This window comes from Cheilinus undulatus, linkage group 12, assembly GCF_018320785.1.
Source record: "Cheilinus undulatus linkage group 12, ASM1832078v1, whole genome shotgun sequence".
In the NCBI taxonomy this organism is placed as follows: Eukaryota; Metazoa; Chordata; class Actinopteri; order Labriformes; family Labridae; genus Cheilinus; species Cheilinus undulatus.
In genome coordinates this window covers 27318185-27334912 of record NC_054876.1, presented here as the reverse complement: position 1 = coordinate 27334912, position 16728 = coordinate 27318185, and the positions used below count along the sequence as shown (strand labels likewise).

The following is a 16728-nucleotide window of genomic DNA, read 5'->3' as shown; positions in this document are numbered from 1 at the left end:
GTCCACATTGTGCAGTTTTTGTGCAGCTGTGTGGCTTCCTTAGTACCATCTGTTTTCACCATGTGGAGTTTGAACTCCTGCTAGCTACCAGTACAGCTCAGCTTACAGTGATGATGATAGGTGTGAAGAAAAGACCAAGAGCCTGCCAATCATGCTGCCCACCTCTGCTGGTCCTTTTTTGTTTTTAAATGCTGTATGCTGAACTGATCAAGAACATACATTATAATACAAGGGATATGATTTTAAATATTTAAACAGGATTTTAAATCTTTTTTTTTTAAATTGGTTTAAAACTCTTGAAAGCACAGCTCAACTTCTAATTTTCATTAAAGATCCAGTATTTCCTACAAAATGACATTTTACTTAGGTGGCAGCAGTAGCGAAGGGGTCTTCCAACCTGCCTATTTTTGCAGGTTTAATTTTGTGTCCCTGCTCCTTTGACAGTATTTATCCGCAGTACGACGTATCAAGATGATCAAATAAAATCACTCACCTTTTGAAATGTCTTATTTAATATCCATGATTATAGATTAGATTTCTATGATTAAAGCCAATGGACTGTATAAATGAAGGCATGTTATTTATGAGATAGCTTATTATAACCATCATCCTTTAACTGTTTAAAAAAATGTGTAAAATCTCACAGTGTGATAATACCTCAGTAAAACGTCCACAGTGCGTTATTTATGTGTCTGCATATTGTTTTTGTTTGCCAATCACCTTTCCTCCTTTCTCATATCTTAATAAGAAACCAAAATGTTTCCACACGCCAGACGTCAAAGTGACTGGAGCCTCCACATCTCTGAAATCTTGTCACTCAGCTCTCCCTTTCCACCTGTCGCATCCACCATTTTCGTGCTGTCAGATCAAGCTGAGAGTAGTGCAATGGCTGATAGGTATATGCAAGGGTTGATAGTAACTGTAGTTCCCACTTCTGTTTGCTTGGCTCCACAACAACAACAACAACAAAGTTTTTGCCCAGCTTTTTGACTAGTAGACCTATTGTTTGAAACCATCACATGTACATGCTGGTATTGAGACACTTCTGTCACTGTGATACCCCAAAATTAACGATACTTCTCTTTCATGCATGGAAGGGGATTAGGGCTGGCTGATACGGCTTGTTACCTGGCTGCTTTTTAGTGTTGCAGTGACACATACTGATGACTGGACTCAGACTGAGCTGTTGTCTGTCACATATCACTCTGCTATGCCAGTAATGGCATCAGTTATGCCTTGCGTGCACTACAGTGTAGTACATGCATTGAAACAGGTGATGATGGTGTTGCAAAAATCCAGACTCCTCCATCCTAGCTCCTCCTTCATTCTGCTTCTTATTTAGTCAATGTCATACTGTGGTCATTGATGCCTAGTCTGCTCTGGGTTTTTTGCTGCTTCTCTCCCTTACTTAGGTTTCCTTATCAGCACAAGAAGAGCAGGAACATGTGGTCCTGCTTAATGCTTTCTATGTAGGCTTTCTCCTGGAAGGCAGAGAAATCCCAGAACAGCCACACCTAACATAAATAACAGCATAAGTGCTAATTAATAAGGCTAATAAATAAATATACAGCTTCAAATCATGTGTGTTTCTTGACAAAGTGATCCTGATTGAAATCGTGATCATATATGGATAAAAAAGCTGAAGAAAGGTGGTCAGAAAAAAGACTTGGGTGGCTGTAAATACACCTGGGTGGCCAACCCAAGTATCATCTATCTGTGAGGAAACACTGAGATCAAACTTATGATACTTCTCTCCAAATAATACTGAGTTAATGTTTCTGTAAACTGCAGAATACATGTACTGTAATAAAGAATAGTGAGAAAATTCAATTTTCTGTCCAGCTACTCAAAACCCCAAATGTATTCACTATTTTGAAAGAGAGGGTGTGTACATCTGGAAGTTATAAGGCGACAGTAGTGGTGTTAGCCTGTAGAGATTTCCATGTGCATTACCCTTTGAAACAGGGCGTGCTTGAAGAAGCTAGGCTACACAGCCTAGCAGAAGGTACAGCAGCTCCACAAAATTTAGTACGTTTAAGGTGAAAACAGGCCCAAAAAAATCACTGCTCTCTTAAATCATAGGAGGCTAATGGCATTACAAATACTAAGTCCCTTACACAACTTAACTTCAAAAATAACAAAATATCCCTTTAATAGACTCATTTTTTCTGCTTTTCTTGTGTTTAGCTAATTTGCACTGAGCAGACAATACAAAAAGTAGTAAAAATAGAACTGAAATTTAACACCCAGTCCTATATATATTTTGACAGACATAATTTTGTGGTCTAATTGAAATATGAAAGGATTTTTATGAGTCAAAAAATCTTTAATTCATTGAAACCCCACTTGAATATAGTTTTTGTTTTAAGGATTTATATCTACTCTAATGGAGTTGGTGTAGCTGGATTCTGGGCTCTGATTGCAGGCGGTTTAATCAGAGTCTCTTTCATGACTCTGCTGCTTTGGTCGCTCTTTGCTCCACTTCAGAATAAAAATGCACAGAGCCATTTTAGATGGTGCCTCTTCCTCTCTGCTTTGTCACAAAGCAGAGTTGGAGGAGCTGCGGTGGCCCCAGAAAGCCTGCAGCTCAGCTCAATCACACACTCCAAAAGAGGATGAAAAAAATAGCACATAAACACACACTATGAGTTTGTGCACAGAAATATGTATGCTTGCAGATGCAAGCAGTGTCAGAATCCCTCAGTTCTAAGTACCTACGCCCACCAGCCATGGGAGAGCGAGTCAGACAACCGCTGCTGCCTTTGAACGTGAATTGAAAGCCCAACTAGACCCACAGAGGCTAACAGCTCCCACCCTGCAAACTGCTGTGTGCCTCAGTCACTCTTTCTTCTCTCTGTTAAAGAAGAGCAGCTACGACAAGTGTGACAGCAGCACAGGTGTACAGGCGTGTCTTCCTGTTGCCATGTTTGCGCTCATGGGAAAAAATGCATGTGAGTATGTGACAGACGCAACTGCAGCAAAGAGATGTTCATTCTTAATTCATTAACACGGACAGAGTGTCAGCTTGACAAAAGTCGGGCATGACAGGTCTGCAGTTCAACTCGGAGTGGATTTTTTTTGGGGTGGGGAGACAGAGAGCGCTGAAAGCGACCAATCGGCAGTAAAAAGCCAAGGCCAAAGCTCACATCACAATTACCAGCGATGAATAATTCACTTAGTCAGAAACATTCAAAGAGTGCTACACAAAATAACGTTGGCTCTCCCCACCCTCTCCGCCTGTACAGCTCCATCTTTCTGTCTGCCTCTCTGCCAAAGTGTATCTTCTTTGTCCTACAGGCAGACACGTGAGTCAGATGCACAAGCAGGCAATTAGTGATGTTTTTGGAGAAGACTAGCTGGTAAACATTCGTTTATGTTCGGAGTGAAAACCTCCTCCCTATCGGCTAATCTGCTGCTCTGAACTGGGGGAGATTTCCGATGAAGATGACACTCAATTTTTTTTGTGGAGCACTGGCACCAGCTGGCACCTTAATCTGTGTTTATAAAATATGAGTGAATAATCCCCCCACCCACCTCTTTCCTGTTTTTTCTTTTTCTTCTTTAGCCAGGAAATAAAACATTAACACACTCCATGAATAAGGAATACTTCACTTGAAGACATGACAACGCCTACCATACTCGAGGACTTATTCTCTCTTTATCCCTCTCTCTATGCAGGACTGGATTTTATCTTATTTTTCTGAGTGCCAGCCACAAGCAGACCTACAGAGACTGTTCACCTTCAATTAACCAGAAAGGTGAATTAAGACCACATTCCCTTTTGGCTGCCTGAAAAAAAAGGCCTCTAGAGGAAATGGGATGAAGGAGCAAATAAATTATTTGAAGCAGAGCCATGTCTTGCATCACTTCCCCAGAGGAAAACACAGATCCTGCAAGGCTGAAACTAAAAAGTCTCAATATGGGAGAGAAAAACATAGTAAAGAAATAAAAAGAGTACTCAGAGAAAATAGTATAAGAGGGAAAAAGGGCAGAGTGATAATAAGGAAGATTAAGAGGTGAAGGAGTTCTGTGAGTGTATACTGAGTGTTTGTGTTTGTGTGAGAGGGAGAGACTTAGGGAGAGAAGCAGGAAGAAGAGATCATAGCTTACAAAGGAGACTCCTCCTTTAGTGAAATACTGTTGGTGCTCCAACAGCTGGGTCTCACCACACTTCACTTATTAAGAAATAGGAAGCTTAATAAACAGATGGGGCCATTTCCATGGAGAGTTTAAAAAAAACGTGAAAAAATGCTTATAAAAAGTATTCACCCCCTTGGATGTTTTACCCTTTTATAGGTTTTTATATAAAAAATATGTAATGTAAAATAAGTGACTGCATAAATATTCACCCCCTTCAAGTCATTATTCAGTAGATGCACCTTTTGCTGCAATTGACCTATGGCTAAGTCCCGCCCTCAAACGCGAGGAGCCAATCACAGTGCGTATAGCCACTCCAATACACTCGGACATCGGCTGCCTGGACCTCCATTGAAATGAACAGGAGAAAGTCATTTTTCGTCTGGTTTTATGAGGTTTTAAGTTTAAAAATGGTCAAACGGTGTTCATGGAGTACATGCGACTCCAACACAAGGTATCCTGAGAGGCTGGGTGATGGAGTGTATTTTTTACCCTTTCCTAAGCCACATCTAAACCGAGAAAAAGTGTCTTCTTTGGATATAATTGTGCGGTAGACCACAACATCAACTCAGCATGAATAAAATGAACAACCTCTGTTCTAAGCTAAGCCAACATTGTATTTGAGGCAGCATATTGTGACTTTCCTGGAAAGAAATATAAAGTTATCTTTAACATCTCTAATGTTAGCTAAAGTTAGCCTAACGTTAGCTCCTAGCTGCGTTGTGTCACATTGTTTGTTGGGAGTTCATTGGCCTATTTTGTTCTAGTTTTTGTACTTTGGTGATTTTACATCATTGTTAGCTGTTGTCCAAAGGGCTCTAGTTTAACTAACGTTAACTTCTGGAGCTTAGCTTCGTTAGCTTATCTGTACTAGCCGAGATAACAGAGGTTCGCAAACGCTATGCTGAATGATTCAATGTAAATACTGTAGCACCAAACTGATGGAGAGACACTTGTGGTAAAGATGGTAAAAAGGCCATTATATTTTTCTCATATTCTGACCAAAAAACCTTAACTTCAGTGGCACTTTGATGCTGATTCTCTATCTTGTGGTCTGACACTGTGATGGCAACGAGATGCGGTTTATCATGTTTGTACTGGGACCTGTAAATTTTGGCTTGTAACTGAAGCCTTTTATCAACCTTCTCGACAATAAAATGATTAATATATCCCTCCAATGCGTAGTTTAGACCCTTTTGGTGACTTCTAGATGATATGTGATCTTTCTGTCTCCAAAAATCATCAATGGCCTCCTGTGAAATGTCTCCTTCTGTGACACCTGCCATAGCGCCTGTCACTGAGTGTTCATTGTTTGTCCGAGTGAGTGGAGGGGGCGTGGCTTATCCATAGGTCAATTACAGCGCTGATTCTGTGTGGATACGTCTCAATCAGGCTTGCACATCTGGACACTACATTTTTACACAATTCTTCTTTGCAAAACTGCTCAAGCTCTGTCATTTTGCACTGGGATTGGGTGTAAAGAGCCATTTTCAAGTCCAACCACATACAGTATTCTCTATTGGAGTAAGGTCTGGGCTTTGACTTGACCAGTCCAGAACATTCACCTTGTTATCTTTAAACCATTTCTGTGCAGCTTTTGTGTATGCTTCGGGTCACTGCCTAACTGGAAAATAAATCTTCTCCCAAGCTGTAGTTCTCTTGCCAAGTGAATCAGACTGTCCTATGGGATTTTCCCGATACAGGTGTCTTTATACTACAATCACTTGAGACGCATTTACTGCATTCAGGTGATCCTCATTTCACTAATTGTAAGACTACTTCCAACAGTTGGCCGAACCTCTGTTGAATTAGGTCAGTCGTTTTAGAAAGGGGTGGATATTTATGCATTCACTTATTTTTACCTTACATATTTTGATTTAATTGACTTGAACTTGATGATGTTTTTTTCTTCAGTTTATCTGTACTGCACCAAAAATACACTGAAATCTACCCTGCTGTCTCTACATAGGCATACTCCTCATTGGTTATTACAGGGGCTGCACGGTGATGCTGTAGTAAGCACTGTCACCTCAGATTTTAAAAGTTCTTGGTTTGAATCCCTTGCCACACAGAGGCATCCCTGTGTGGAGTTTATATGCTCTCCCCTGTGCATGTGTGGGTTCTCTCCTGAGACTTCAGGTTTCTCCCACAGTCCAGAGAAAAAAGTAGGTTAATTGGTGACTCTAAATTACCCAAAGGAGCAAATGTGAGTATGAATGTTTGTTTGCCTCTATATGTCAGATCTGTGATTGACTACTAACCAGTCAAGAGTATACAGAGAGAGAAAGATAACTTTCCTATGTATTAAATTCTGCAAGTTAAAAAAAAAATAGTTTTAACTTAAAATTTAGCGTGAGGAATTTTCCTTTTGTGTTGATTTATAAAGCAGTACATCTTATTTCTTTGACAGTCTTCACATATTAATGCTGCATAAAAGTTGTCTTCTTTTACTAAGGGAAAAAAAACTCATGTTGTCTTTAAACAAAGAAAAATCTTTCACAATGGAAAATCTTTATAGAAGATGATCTGCAGGGTACCAAGCACTGCTTCATCTGATGTCTACCCAGTGGTGGAGCAAACAGGCAGTAAAGTATCTGTATTAAAATGAGAAATCTTGCTGTTGATGTTCTTATCTGTATCAGTTTTCATTTCAGTTGGCCTTATAAACAGCTAATAACTCCTCACTGGAACTTTAATGCAGAACGTCAATTATATACATCAACCTACCACTACATGAAAGTATTCATTGCATTTGTTGCCTTCTGCAATCATAATTCTTAAAATGGACTTCCGTCTCGGCTGTTAAAGTCTGTCTCCATCTGCCAGTCATCCATCAATTAGCCTCTTAACTACTTTAATGGGCAGTGCGGTTGCTAAGTGAACCTCTGAGCCATACTGACTCGTTAAGAGCGTCTGCTGGCTGACATCACTCAAGCCTTCCCATTACCAAGACTTCAGGAGTCAACATAATGCACCTGAGGATTGAGCCAGAGATTATTGTTGTTGATGTCAAACAGGCTGTGGTGAGATGTTCATACATCCACACCCACCATCCCCTTATCACACTCTTAGCATGTATCTTTCCACTTGTTTAGAGACTCATCAAGCCTCTGAGGAGGTCATCTAATTAAGACTTGCTCTGCTGTTAATAATTCAAACTCCTGAGAGAGCCAGAGGTTAAAAACATGGATGAAACAAGTCTGAATAAGGTTGAACCGGATATGTGAAACCTCTGAGGTTCATCGAGACGTGACGACTCAACATGATGACAAAGCTCAAGTTTTGGTATGTATTTTTTGGGGCATAGTTTGTACTGTATTTCTATTTTCACAAAATTATTATAAATAGCTTTAATTGAATCTCTGTTTTTTAAAGGCTTAAAGTAAAATCCATGTCCACTATGTAAACAAAAGACTACTTTCCACTGTGTAATACACTTAAAGGTCAAAATCTCCTCTATGTCTCTGCCCTCCTTTTGATTTTCCATCCTTGCTGTTAGCACAAGCTGAACGTTGTTAAACTCATTTCTGCTCCACCCCTTATGCCCTTGAGATTAAATATTTGCCATACAGTACAGGAGTTACTAACAATCAATGCTGATGTTTTAATATGAATCCCAGTATGGCTAAAGATGGAGAAAGGAGTCCCTATTAGAATGTCCCACCAAAAATTGCATTTAATTTTCCCCAGTTTCCAGGCCATTTAAGAAATATCAAAACCAAATTGCTCAATCATTGGGCAGGCTTTTACCAATCCCACAGTCATTAGATAGTTCAAAGTTAACTACCACATCTCCTGTATTTACTGAAATCATTTAAATACATTTTTCCAGCTGAGCTTTGCCAGGTTGGTCTTCATGCTGATGATGCCCTCTTATATACCATTGTCTCAACTATTACAGACCTCTTGTAGCAGTTTTGTCATTAGTTATAAAGAAAAATGAATTAAACTATTACCATACTTTTGATGTATTCTTACAACTAATACAGCTACATCCAAGCTAATAACTTCCTTAGCAGCAACTATCAGAAAACACCAGCAAAATCATGCAAAAGCAGACCTCGAGAAGAGCAAAAATATCTTTCCCATAATAAGAAGCTTTTAGTTTTTTGCTCTTTATTTGATACAGAAATATGGTCTTGTTTCAAGCTATATTTGAGCTAATTGCTGCACTAGCAGCAGCCATTACTATTGGCTAGTAGAAAACGCTGCTCAAAGCTACCGTTTGTTCCCCTTAAATGATGCTGATAGGTCCAAACTTTTTCAGTTTGGCACAAACGTTGCCGTTCAGAGCTTCGGTAGATGGATGTCCTTGATGACAGACATAGAGGCTGGCAAATCCATCTGCTTTGCAAGTTTATATAAAGTTGAGGGCACTATTTGAGGGACTAACATTTACAACAGCTTTTTTGTAGTCTTTTCATCCAAGTTTCTTTCAGTTTTTTTCTAAGGATGCACCAAAATATCAGTTGAACATCAGTTTTGGCAGATATGGGCTCTATCCAGAGACACTGGCCAAGCCGGAGAGGGTGTGATATGCATTGATGTCAGTAGCTGAGATTTATCTACTTTGCCACAAGCAAGTAAGTATGGGACAATTCACATGCCTACATATTCAGGAAACCAATAATTGAAAAAAATGAATAGGAAATTATTGTATTGATTAAAAAAATGATTTATTTCATCTGTTAACAAAAAGCTTATGGAATCTACAGTTTCAGTTAGTCCGTGATAGGAGTCATGTCCCTTGAAAGCATCTGATTTTCTTAGTATGGTGTTTTACTTAAAGAAGTGAACTATCCAGGTACAGCTGACCTTATCTAGCATGACAAACTGCTGAATCAGAGGTTTTTTCAGCAACCTGCTGTTTGTAAGACATGTTCCAGTGAAATCTAAAGTAGTAAAAACATTTAAAATACATCAGATCTCGTAGTGCATATAGAGGGCGTATCAATAACTTTCCTTCCAAGGAGAACTTCTGAGGCTTTTTCAATGAACGAAACTTTCTAAATATATTGAAAAAAATTACTGCCAGACATGATCTGTCACATACATGATCAAACTTATAAATAACATTGTTAAAGCATCATCATGTAGCGCGTCATTAGTGTCATTATCATCATTAGTGCCCTCATTATCATCAAAGACCAGTGAAGGAAGAATATGTACATCCTGTCTCAGCACACATGTACACTTGTGCATGCACCCACAAACTCATCCCTAATCACACCAACGTGAGCCTGTCCACATCAACAAGGAAATTACAATTTCCATAGAGATGAGCTGAGCTTTACTTGGAGCTCCTCTTCCAATCTGAAAGTAATGAATGCAGATTGAAAAGATGTTGATTCCATCCAAACAATTGTCTACAACACCTGCGCATCAAGTGGCAGGACTTTTCTCTTTGGGCACTCAAATAGAAAACATGATTTAAATATTCATAATTCTAAATGGACAGAATGAGTTATAGAACTAATAATGCGTCCCTCACGCTCTCTTTTCTTTAGACAAGAGCAAGTGGTCCGCTTTATGTTAAATAGCGTAATTTGTTATCTGGGGGTGTTGATAAATGTGTGCTCTCTCCTACAGTGATGTTTCCTATTAGTCATGATCAGAGGAAGCCTTTCTTTCTATGTTTACCTCTTTGCTCATTTACCAATGTGGAGGAGTAAGTCTGAGCCACTGGATGGAAAATGAACATGAAAATACTCAAGCAAAGCACTGCCAAGGCACAAATCAAGTTGACCATGTCATAGTATGCAGTACAAGTTGTTAAAACACAACAAAGTTTATACTGTGTTATGCTTTGAATGCCTGTGGTCGCTTAACTGTGGGTATCTATTTCCTCCAACAAATGTTCTTCTAATTAATTTGCATCAGCAAATTTTCTGCAAGATATTGATTTTGCCCACTCTTTCTATCGCCCAGGCAAATGGTTATTTTTAGGCAATAGAAATGAAATGCTCATCTGTGTGTTTCATTAGTTCTATGGTCTATGCTCTTCGTAACTATAGCATGATTAATGCTTTTGTCTGGCCAACTCCACACTCTTGATTAAGGTTAAAAAGACCATGGTCTTAGCTTAATTGGAAAGAAAAGTCATTGCCATTTCCTAACCTTGCTAAGTGGTTCAGTGGAATAAAACTACTTCAAACTATCCTATAAAAGTGGGTAACTGAATATGGAACATAAACATTGCTTGCTAAAAGAATCAATACATGCAACTTGAATTTATATACTGGCAGCTGACATGGCATATAATGTACTTTTTTCTATAGTAGCTATAGTCATTAGCATATTAATAGACATATATAACAGTAAAAAAGAGAAGGAAAATTTTTGGCAACACTGGTTAATTGCTGAATTCAGGTGTTTCAATCAGACCTGTTGTCACAGGTGTATAAAACCAAGCATCTGGCCATGCAGTCTCCATCTGCAAACATTTGTGATACAAAATGTTTGCAATGTCATTCCGAAGAGCTCATTGACTTCAAGCATGGTACAGTGATGGATGCCACCTTTGCAATAACATGATTCATGAAATTTCATCCCTGCTGGATATCCCACAGTCAACTGTAAATGATATTATTAGAAAGTGGAAGCATTTAGGAACAACAGCAACTCAGCCATGAAAACTGTCTGGCATTAGCTTTAATGGAGTGGATTTCCATGGCACAGCAGCTGCATGCAAGCCTTACATCACCAAGTCCAATACCAAATGTCTGATGGAGTAGTGAAAAGCACACCAACACTGGACTGTGTAGCAGTGAATCAGTTCTGTGGAATGAGGAATAACGCTTCTCTGTTTGGCAGTCAGGTCGAGTCTGGGTTTATTGGATGCTGGGAGAACATTACCTTCCTGACTGCATTGTGCCAACTGTGAAGTTTGGTGGAGGAGAGATAATGGTATGGGGCTGCTTTTAAGGTTTATTTCTAGTGAAGGGCAATCAAATGAGTCTTTTCCGTTATTACTTTGGGCAGTGCTTATCCAAACCAAGCCTTGCTGATTTACTTTTCCAGTGACATATAGCCGTCCGACTATGCTGAGCCACGCCTAGAATGAATCTGCTCTGGAGCAGGGGCCAAGCGCACCCGCCCTGCGGTGACATCACAGAAATTGTTTCTTATTCCGGGACACCTCACCAACGTATTCAAGAAGCAACCGTTGTACCAATCTTTGAATTACCTACCAACAGAGGATGAAGAAGAATCTCTGAAGCAGAAACACTGGGTGCTTCTTCATCTTTCGGCAGAACAAAACAACGCTTACTTAAGAGCAGCTATTTCACACTGTCGACTCAAAATGCAGCGTCTTCAGCTCTCAAATGAGTAGCTTGGTTGTGGTGGAAAAGCAAATCCCCTCTTGAGCTAGGCTGCCCTGCTGAGTCAAACCACGTAGAGCCATGCTGCTCCAAGTAATGGAAAAGCCCCATTAACACTTGTCCAAAATGGACAATCTTTTCCTCCAACTTTGTGGCAACACAAGGACCATAAAAACATGGTCTGATGAGTTTGGTGTGAATGAATTTGACTTGCCTACACAGAGTCCTGACCTCAACCCCATCCTTTGGGATTATCAGGAGTGGAGATAATGAGCCAGGCCTTCTCATCCAACACCAATCCCTGATCTCATAAATGCTCTACAGAATGAATGGGCACAAATTCCCACAAAACACTCCAAAATCTTGTGAAAATTCTTCCATGTAGAGTGGAGGCTCTTATAACTGCAAAAGGGACCCAATTTAAGCACATTTATTGGACAACAGTATCATTACAGTACCTGTTGGTGTAATGATAAGGCATCAGAATACTTTTTTCCATGTAGTGGATCTGCAGATTGAGTTGATAGTCAGTCATTGGCCCCTTTAGGGAGTTGTGATGTCAGGATTGTATCTACTAGTTCAAATTCAACCAGTCCTTGAGAAATCTGCACTGCTTTGCAGTTTTTGTCCAATAACAGCATCTTGTAGCAAATTTGACCAGTCACCTCATCCTCGACACATCTGAGCTTTAACCATGTTTTTTAGTTGCTGCTAAATCAGGCACAACCATGACAGCTCATGAAATCACTGAGGAACAGCTTAAACAAAAAAACATGATGAAGTAGGGTACACATGGAGTGAGTTCTAAGTTTGTGGCAACGGCAGCACTTGGGAAATGAGGGGGGAAAAAAGTTTCTGAAACAAGTCTGTTTGAAATAACGTCCTTTTTCCTTCTGAAAATAAAGCTGTTTTTAGGAAATTACAGTCAGCACACATGGGATGCTAGACAGTGATCAAAATCCTGAGCTTTGTGCAAACTCCCACTCTGATGACTTTCATTTCATTAGTGTGAGATTTTAAAGAGACACACTTTCAGGGCTGGGTAAAAACAACAACACAGGGACTTTTTTTTCTTTAAAGCATATTTGGCAAAAAAAAAATTCCAACAATATTTGATATGAGAAGGGACTGCTCTTGTTTTGTATCTTCATTGTTTTGCCACTGATTAAGTAGAACTCAGTGTTTTGTTGAAAAAGGTTAAGGGGACAGTTTTTAACTTTCAGCCAACTCTTTATATATCAAAAGTATTTTGGCAGCATCACTGGCTGTAACAGGATCTCCTCCACCCTTCAAGTCACTTCAAGAACTTAAAATAATAATATTGGGCTGTAGCCATGTCATTCCTGGCCAAGTGAGTATGTGGCACTGGCATAGCAGCAGCTATTTCTGCCTAAAAAGCACTTAATGTGCATTTTACAAATTAAACGAGGCACAGACACAGCAGCGTAGACAGAAATGGTGCTCTTTGTGATGGTCATGGTCTGCAGCTCAGGGTAAACTGTTGTGTCAGGTGTGACCCTGATGTCACGACAGTCTGACCTTTCTGCACCGTAGAGGAGCAGTCATATTAAGAAATTTTATTAGAGAGGACAGCCAAGGAGAAAAGAACAATGGAGCACATAACGCTCAAACACTGATAGTGAGAAACCAAGGGAGAGAGAGATGAAAACTTTACCGTCCAAAAATATTTCTCTCATGTTATTTGTGTTGACAGAAAAAATCAGCAAACCAGTATGAAGGAAAACCACAGAAATCATCTCACCTGTGTATGATGCGCTTACTGCGGAGGTACCCCAGTGCCAGCGCCAGCTCACAGACGTAGAGTTTGACCGTACTTTCTGAGAAGTGGACGTTCTGCTGGAGGTGATAACGCAGGTCTCCTCCTAAGAGCAAGTCCACCACCATGAACATGTCCTCCTCATCCTGGAAGGAATACCTGAGGAGGAGGGCAGTTATAAGTCAAGAATGACAGCTTTAAAGGGGATGACAGGTATTGGCAAGGGTACTAGCTGATGAAAAGACAAAGGAGATTTAAGAATTATCAGGGGTCAAAGTAGGCTGGTATGATCAGAGCGTACCACTAATTGATTCAGTAGTGGCATTATGAGGTACAAAAGCTCTCTTCAAAACCAGTCAAGGTCATACTTTCATCAAGATAACAACTCCTAATGTTCTATCCTAACACTAGAAACTGTCAAAGTAAGCAGGACATTTTACTTTTGTACATAACTTACTCAATTGCTGCAACATTGAACATCAGTTGAACACAAAGACAATAAGTCAGCCATATATTCCTCAGACAATCAGTCTTTAAGGGTGCACAGTCTGGTGCACCTTCTTTGTAAATAAAGGTTTAAAAAAAAAACACACTGTTATGCTAGAGACAATCCTCATTATCCTGTCTTCGAGGCAGACGAGCTGAGACAATCTTTTAATATCTGGCACACAAGTAGCTGTAATATTTAAAAGAAACCAGAGACTGGTAGCACCATGTTCCTTCCTTAACAAGTTTAGTGAGCTTCAGAGACATTTCCTTTTCTAGCAGTCAAATTTGCAGACTCATTTGAATCACCCTTAAATAAAAGTTTGTAGACATTGCAATCTCAACTCAAAGTACTATTATAATAAATGATAAATGCATTTGAATTGTGTCAAAGATTAAATTGTAAAAAAATATCATCGATACTGCCCATTTATTTCAGGTTTTCAGCTTTTGCTAATATGCTTTCTAGCCGATAGGTGCACAGAGTTTTATCGGAATTACAAAGTTATCCTCTGGTCAGTGCCTGTATTACTTTTTTTGTTTTGTTTTTATTAATTTTTGGAAACATCCTTTTATGTAGTATCTTCAAATGTTTCATATTCTGAACAACTCAAAAATCTTTCATGTTTAATCTTTCAACCTTTAAATAATAAAATAAAGATATTACATAAATATTACATAAAAATCAAACATCATCTGATGTTTCAAAGCTAGTTCTTATTAGTTATTCATCTGACTTTTGTATTAAAATGCATGCGTTCATCATCACCAGTGCAAATGATGTAGGATGTGCTGTAGATGACTGCTTAAAAGCACAATTGCATATCAAGAAACAAATCGGTGTCTCGGTCGTGACCACTGTTGCTTTCTATTAATTGCTTTCTGGTTTGAACAGCAGAATGAGGACATTCAACGCAGATAAATCATAATCTCGGTTGTGATTCCATTAGCGATCAGCAAACAGATTATCCTGGATTTGTTGACATCACATGAATTTGAGTGTTATTCAACATTTGTACCTCATATCCCATCAACATTTGCTGTGTAAAGAATGCAATTGTAGCTCATTTATTCCTCAAACTTCTGCTTCCTCTCAGCAATATTGTCGACTCTGGTTACTCCCTGCCCTGCTTTTATCTCTGCACAGGCTTAACAGGCTTCCAATGAGACTTGTGAGTGTCTTGCCATTTCATTAAAGCAGACCATTGCACCTATTAAAGATTTTTTTTATGTCTGTGGGTAGTTTAAAGTCTTGGCAGGGAATCTGGGCTGTCAGCTTAAAGGGGCTTCTTTTAATCCTGAATACAACAGCATCTAATTTTGATCATTTAAAGTGTAATCAATGTAATTATTTTCATAGTTTTTAGTGAATTCTTAATGTGATGCATGCTATCAACATGCTTCAGTTGTGGTATGTTCTTGGCACTAACACTACACATGTGGTAATCCATCTATTCCTCCATCCATCAGGCCTGTCATGCTTACTAAGCCTGTAACAGCACACAGACCACTACTTCACCATTTCAGAGGCTGTTACACAAATCATCATCGATTTTACATGCCAAGTGTCCCCGAAAGGCAACATTTCCTCCCTCCTTTAAATGATGAGCTAATTAGTTTCTCTCCAAAAAGAACTTAATTTATGCAAAAATAATATTTATAAAGTTGCAGCAGCCAACATTTCCACACTTGCCTTGAGCAGAGCTCTGCAACACAAGCCTTAAATCTGCTAATTCAGATCATCAGTAAAATTTGAGAATTACACTGCTGCCCCTCTGAAGTCCTTCAACATAGTCTTAGTCTGAAATAGGCTACAATTTCGCTGAATACCAGTGCAATTTTCAGACCACTAAGGTTTCCACTTGCGAATACATTCCTGTTAGGACCATAATCTTGACACAAATTCAACCTTCAGGGACCGAGGGTAGTTTTCTGCCACGTTGGTGAACTCCCTCCCTCGGTTGTGGGGAGGGGGGGGCTGTCTCCAGTAAACTGAAGGTGGTTCTTTTCTTGCAGTGGATGGATGGGCATTGATTGAGCTGACTCAAAGCTGTCTGCTGAGGCTCAGATAATGCTGAGACCACTTAACATCTGACTGCCAATGGCTTCAGAGGGTGGAAAGACTATCTGCTAGATGCCTGTCCTGAAGATGCACACACATTTGCCAAAGTCACAAAGAGATGTATTACCATGCGCTGGCACACACACTTACAATTCTGTCTTCTCTTAACCCCTAAGTTGAGTGGGAAGAAAGGAACATGCATGAACCAACAAATTTTATGCAGTGAAATTCTTAAACAGGCAGTAATCAACAGCAACATCTTAAGTGTGAATTAATCTCTTTCATCTAAACACAGATGCACAGAGAGAGCACACCAACAAATGGTTTCAGTTTCAGACAGAAAAGAAATGAGAGGAGGCCAGCCCTCCCCACTTAAAGTGTATAATACAGTATAGCTAAATGGATGGGCCCAGCTGCAATGCTATCTCTCATTCAGATGAGTTGCAATGACTAAACCACGCCTGCACACACAGAGGTTCTCCAAAGTTTTGGCAAAGGTTATATAACTTTTATATTTTTAAAGAATTTATTGTAGCTATAATAAGCATTCACCCCCTTGGAAGCATTATGTAACAAAGAGAAGAAAACTCACTTAATCTTGACTAGAGTTCACCAAAAGCCATGTGGGAGACTTCATGGTCAAGAGGAAGAAAGTTCTTTGGTCTGATGAAATTAAATTGGTGCTTTTTAGCTATTAGATAAGATGCTATGTTTGATGGACACAAAACACAGCACATCATCACAAACACACCACCCTCAATATGAAGCATGATGGTGGCAGCATCATGCTGTGGAGATGCTTCTTGGCAGCTGGCCCTTGAAGGCTCGTAAAGGTAGAGGATAAAAGAAATGTGGCAAAATAGAGGAAAATCTTGGAGGACTATCTTATTCAGTCTGCAAGAGAACTACGGCTTGGGAGAAGATTTATTTTCCAATGAGACAAT

At 39.5% G+C, this 16728-nt stretch overlaps 1 protein-coding gene across 1 annotated transcript in view; it reads right to left on the bottom strand.

The window, feature by feature from the left end:
* The window catches only part of stk32a (serine/threonine kinase 32A), a 107918-nt gene that overhangs the window by 58962 nt on the left and 32228 nt on the right, over nt 1-16728 (bottom strand). Inside the window, exon 4 of the mRNA XM_041801688.1 lies at nt 13222-13395. Coding sequence (XP_041657622.1) covers nt 13222-13395 — 174 coding nt within the window. The remainder of the gene's footprint in view (nt 1-13221; nt 13396-16728) is intronic.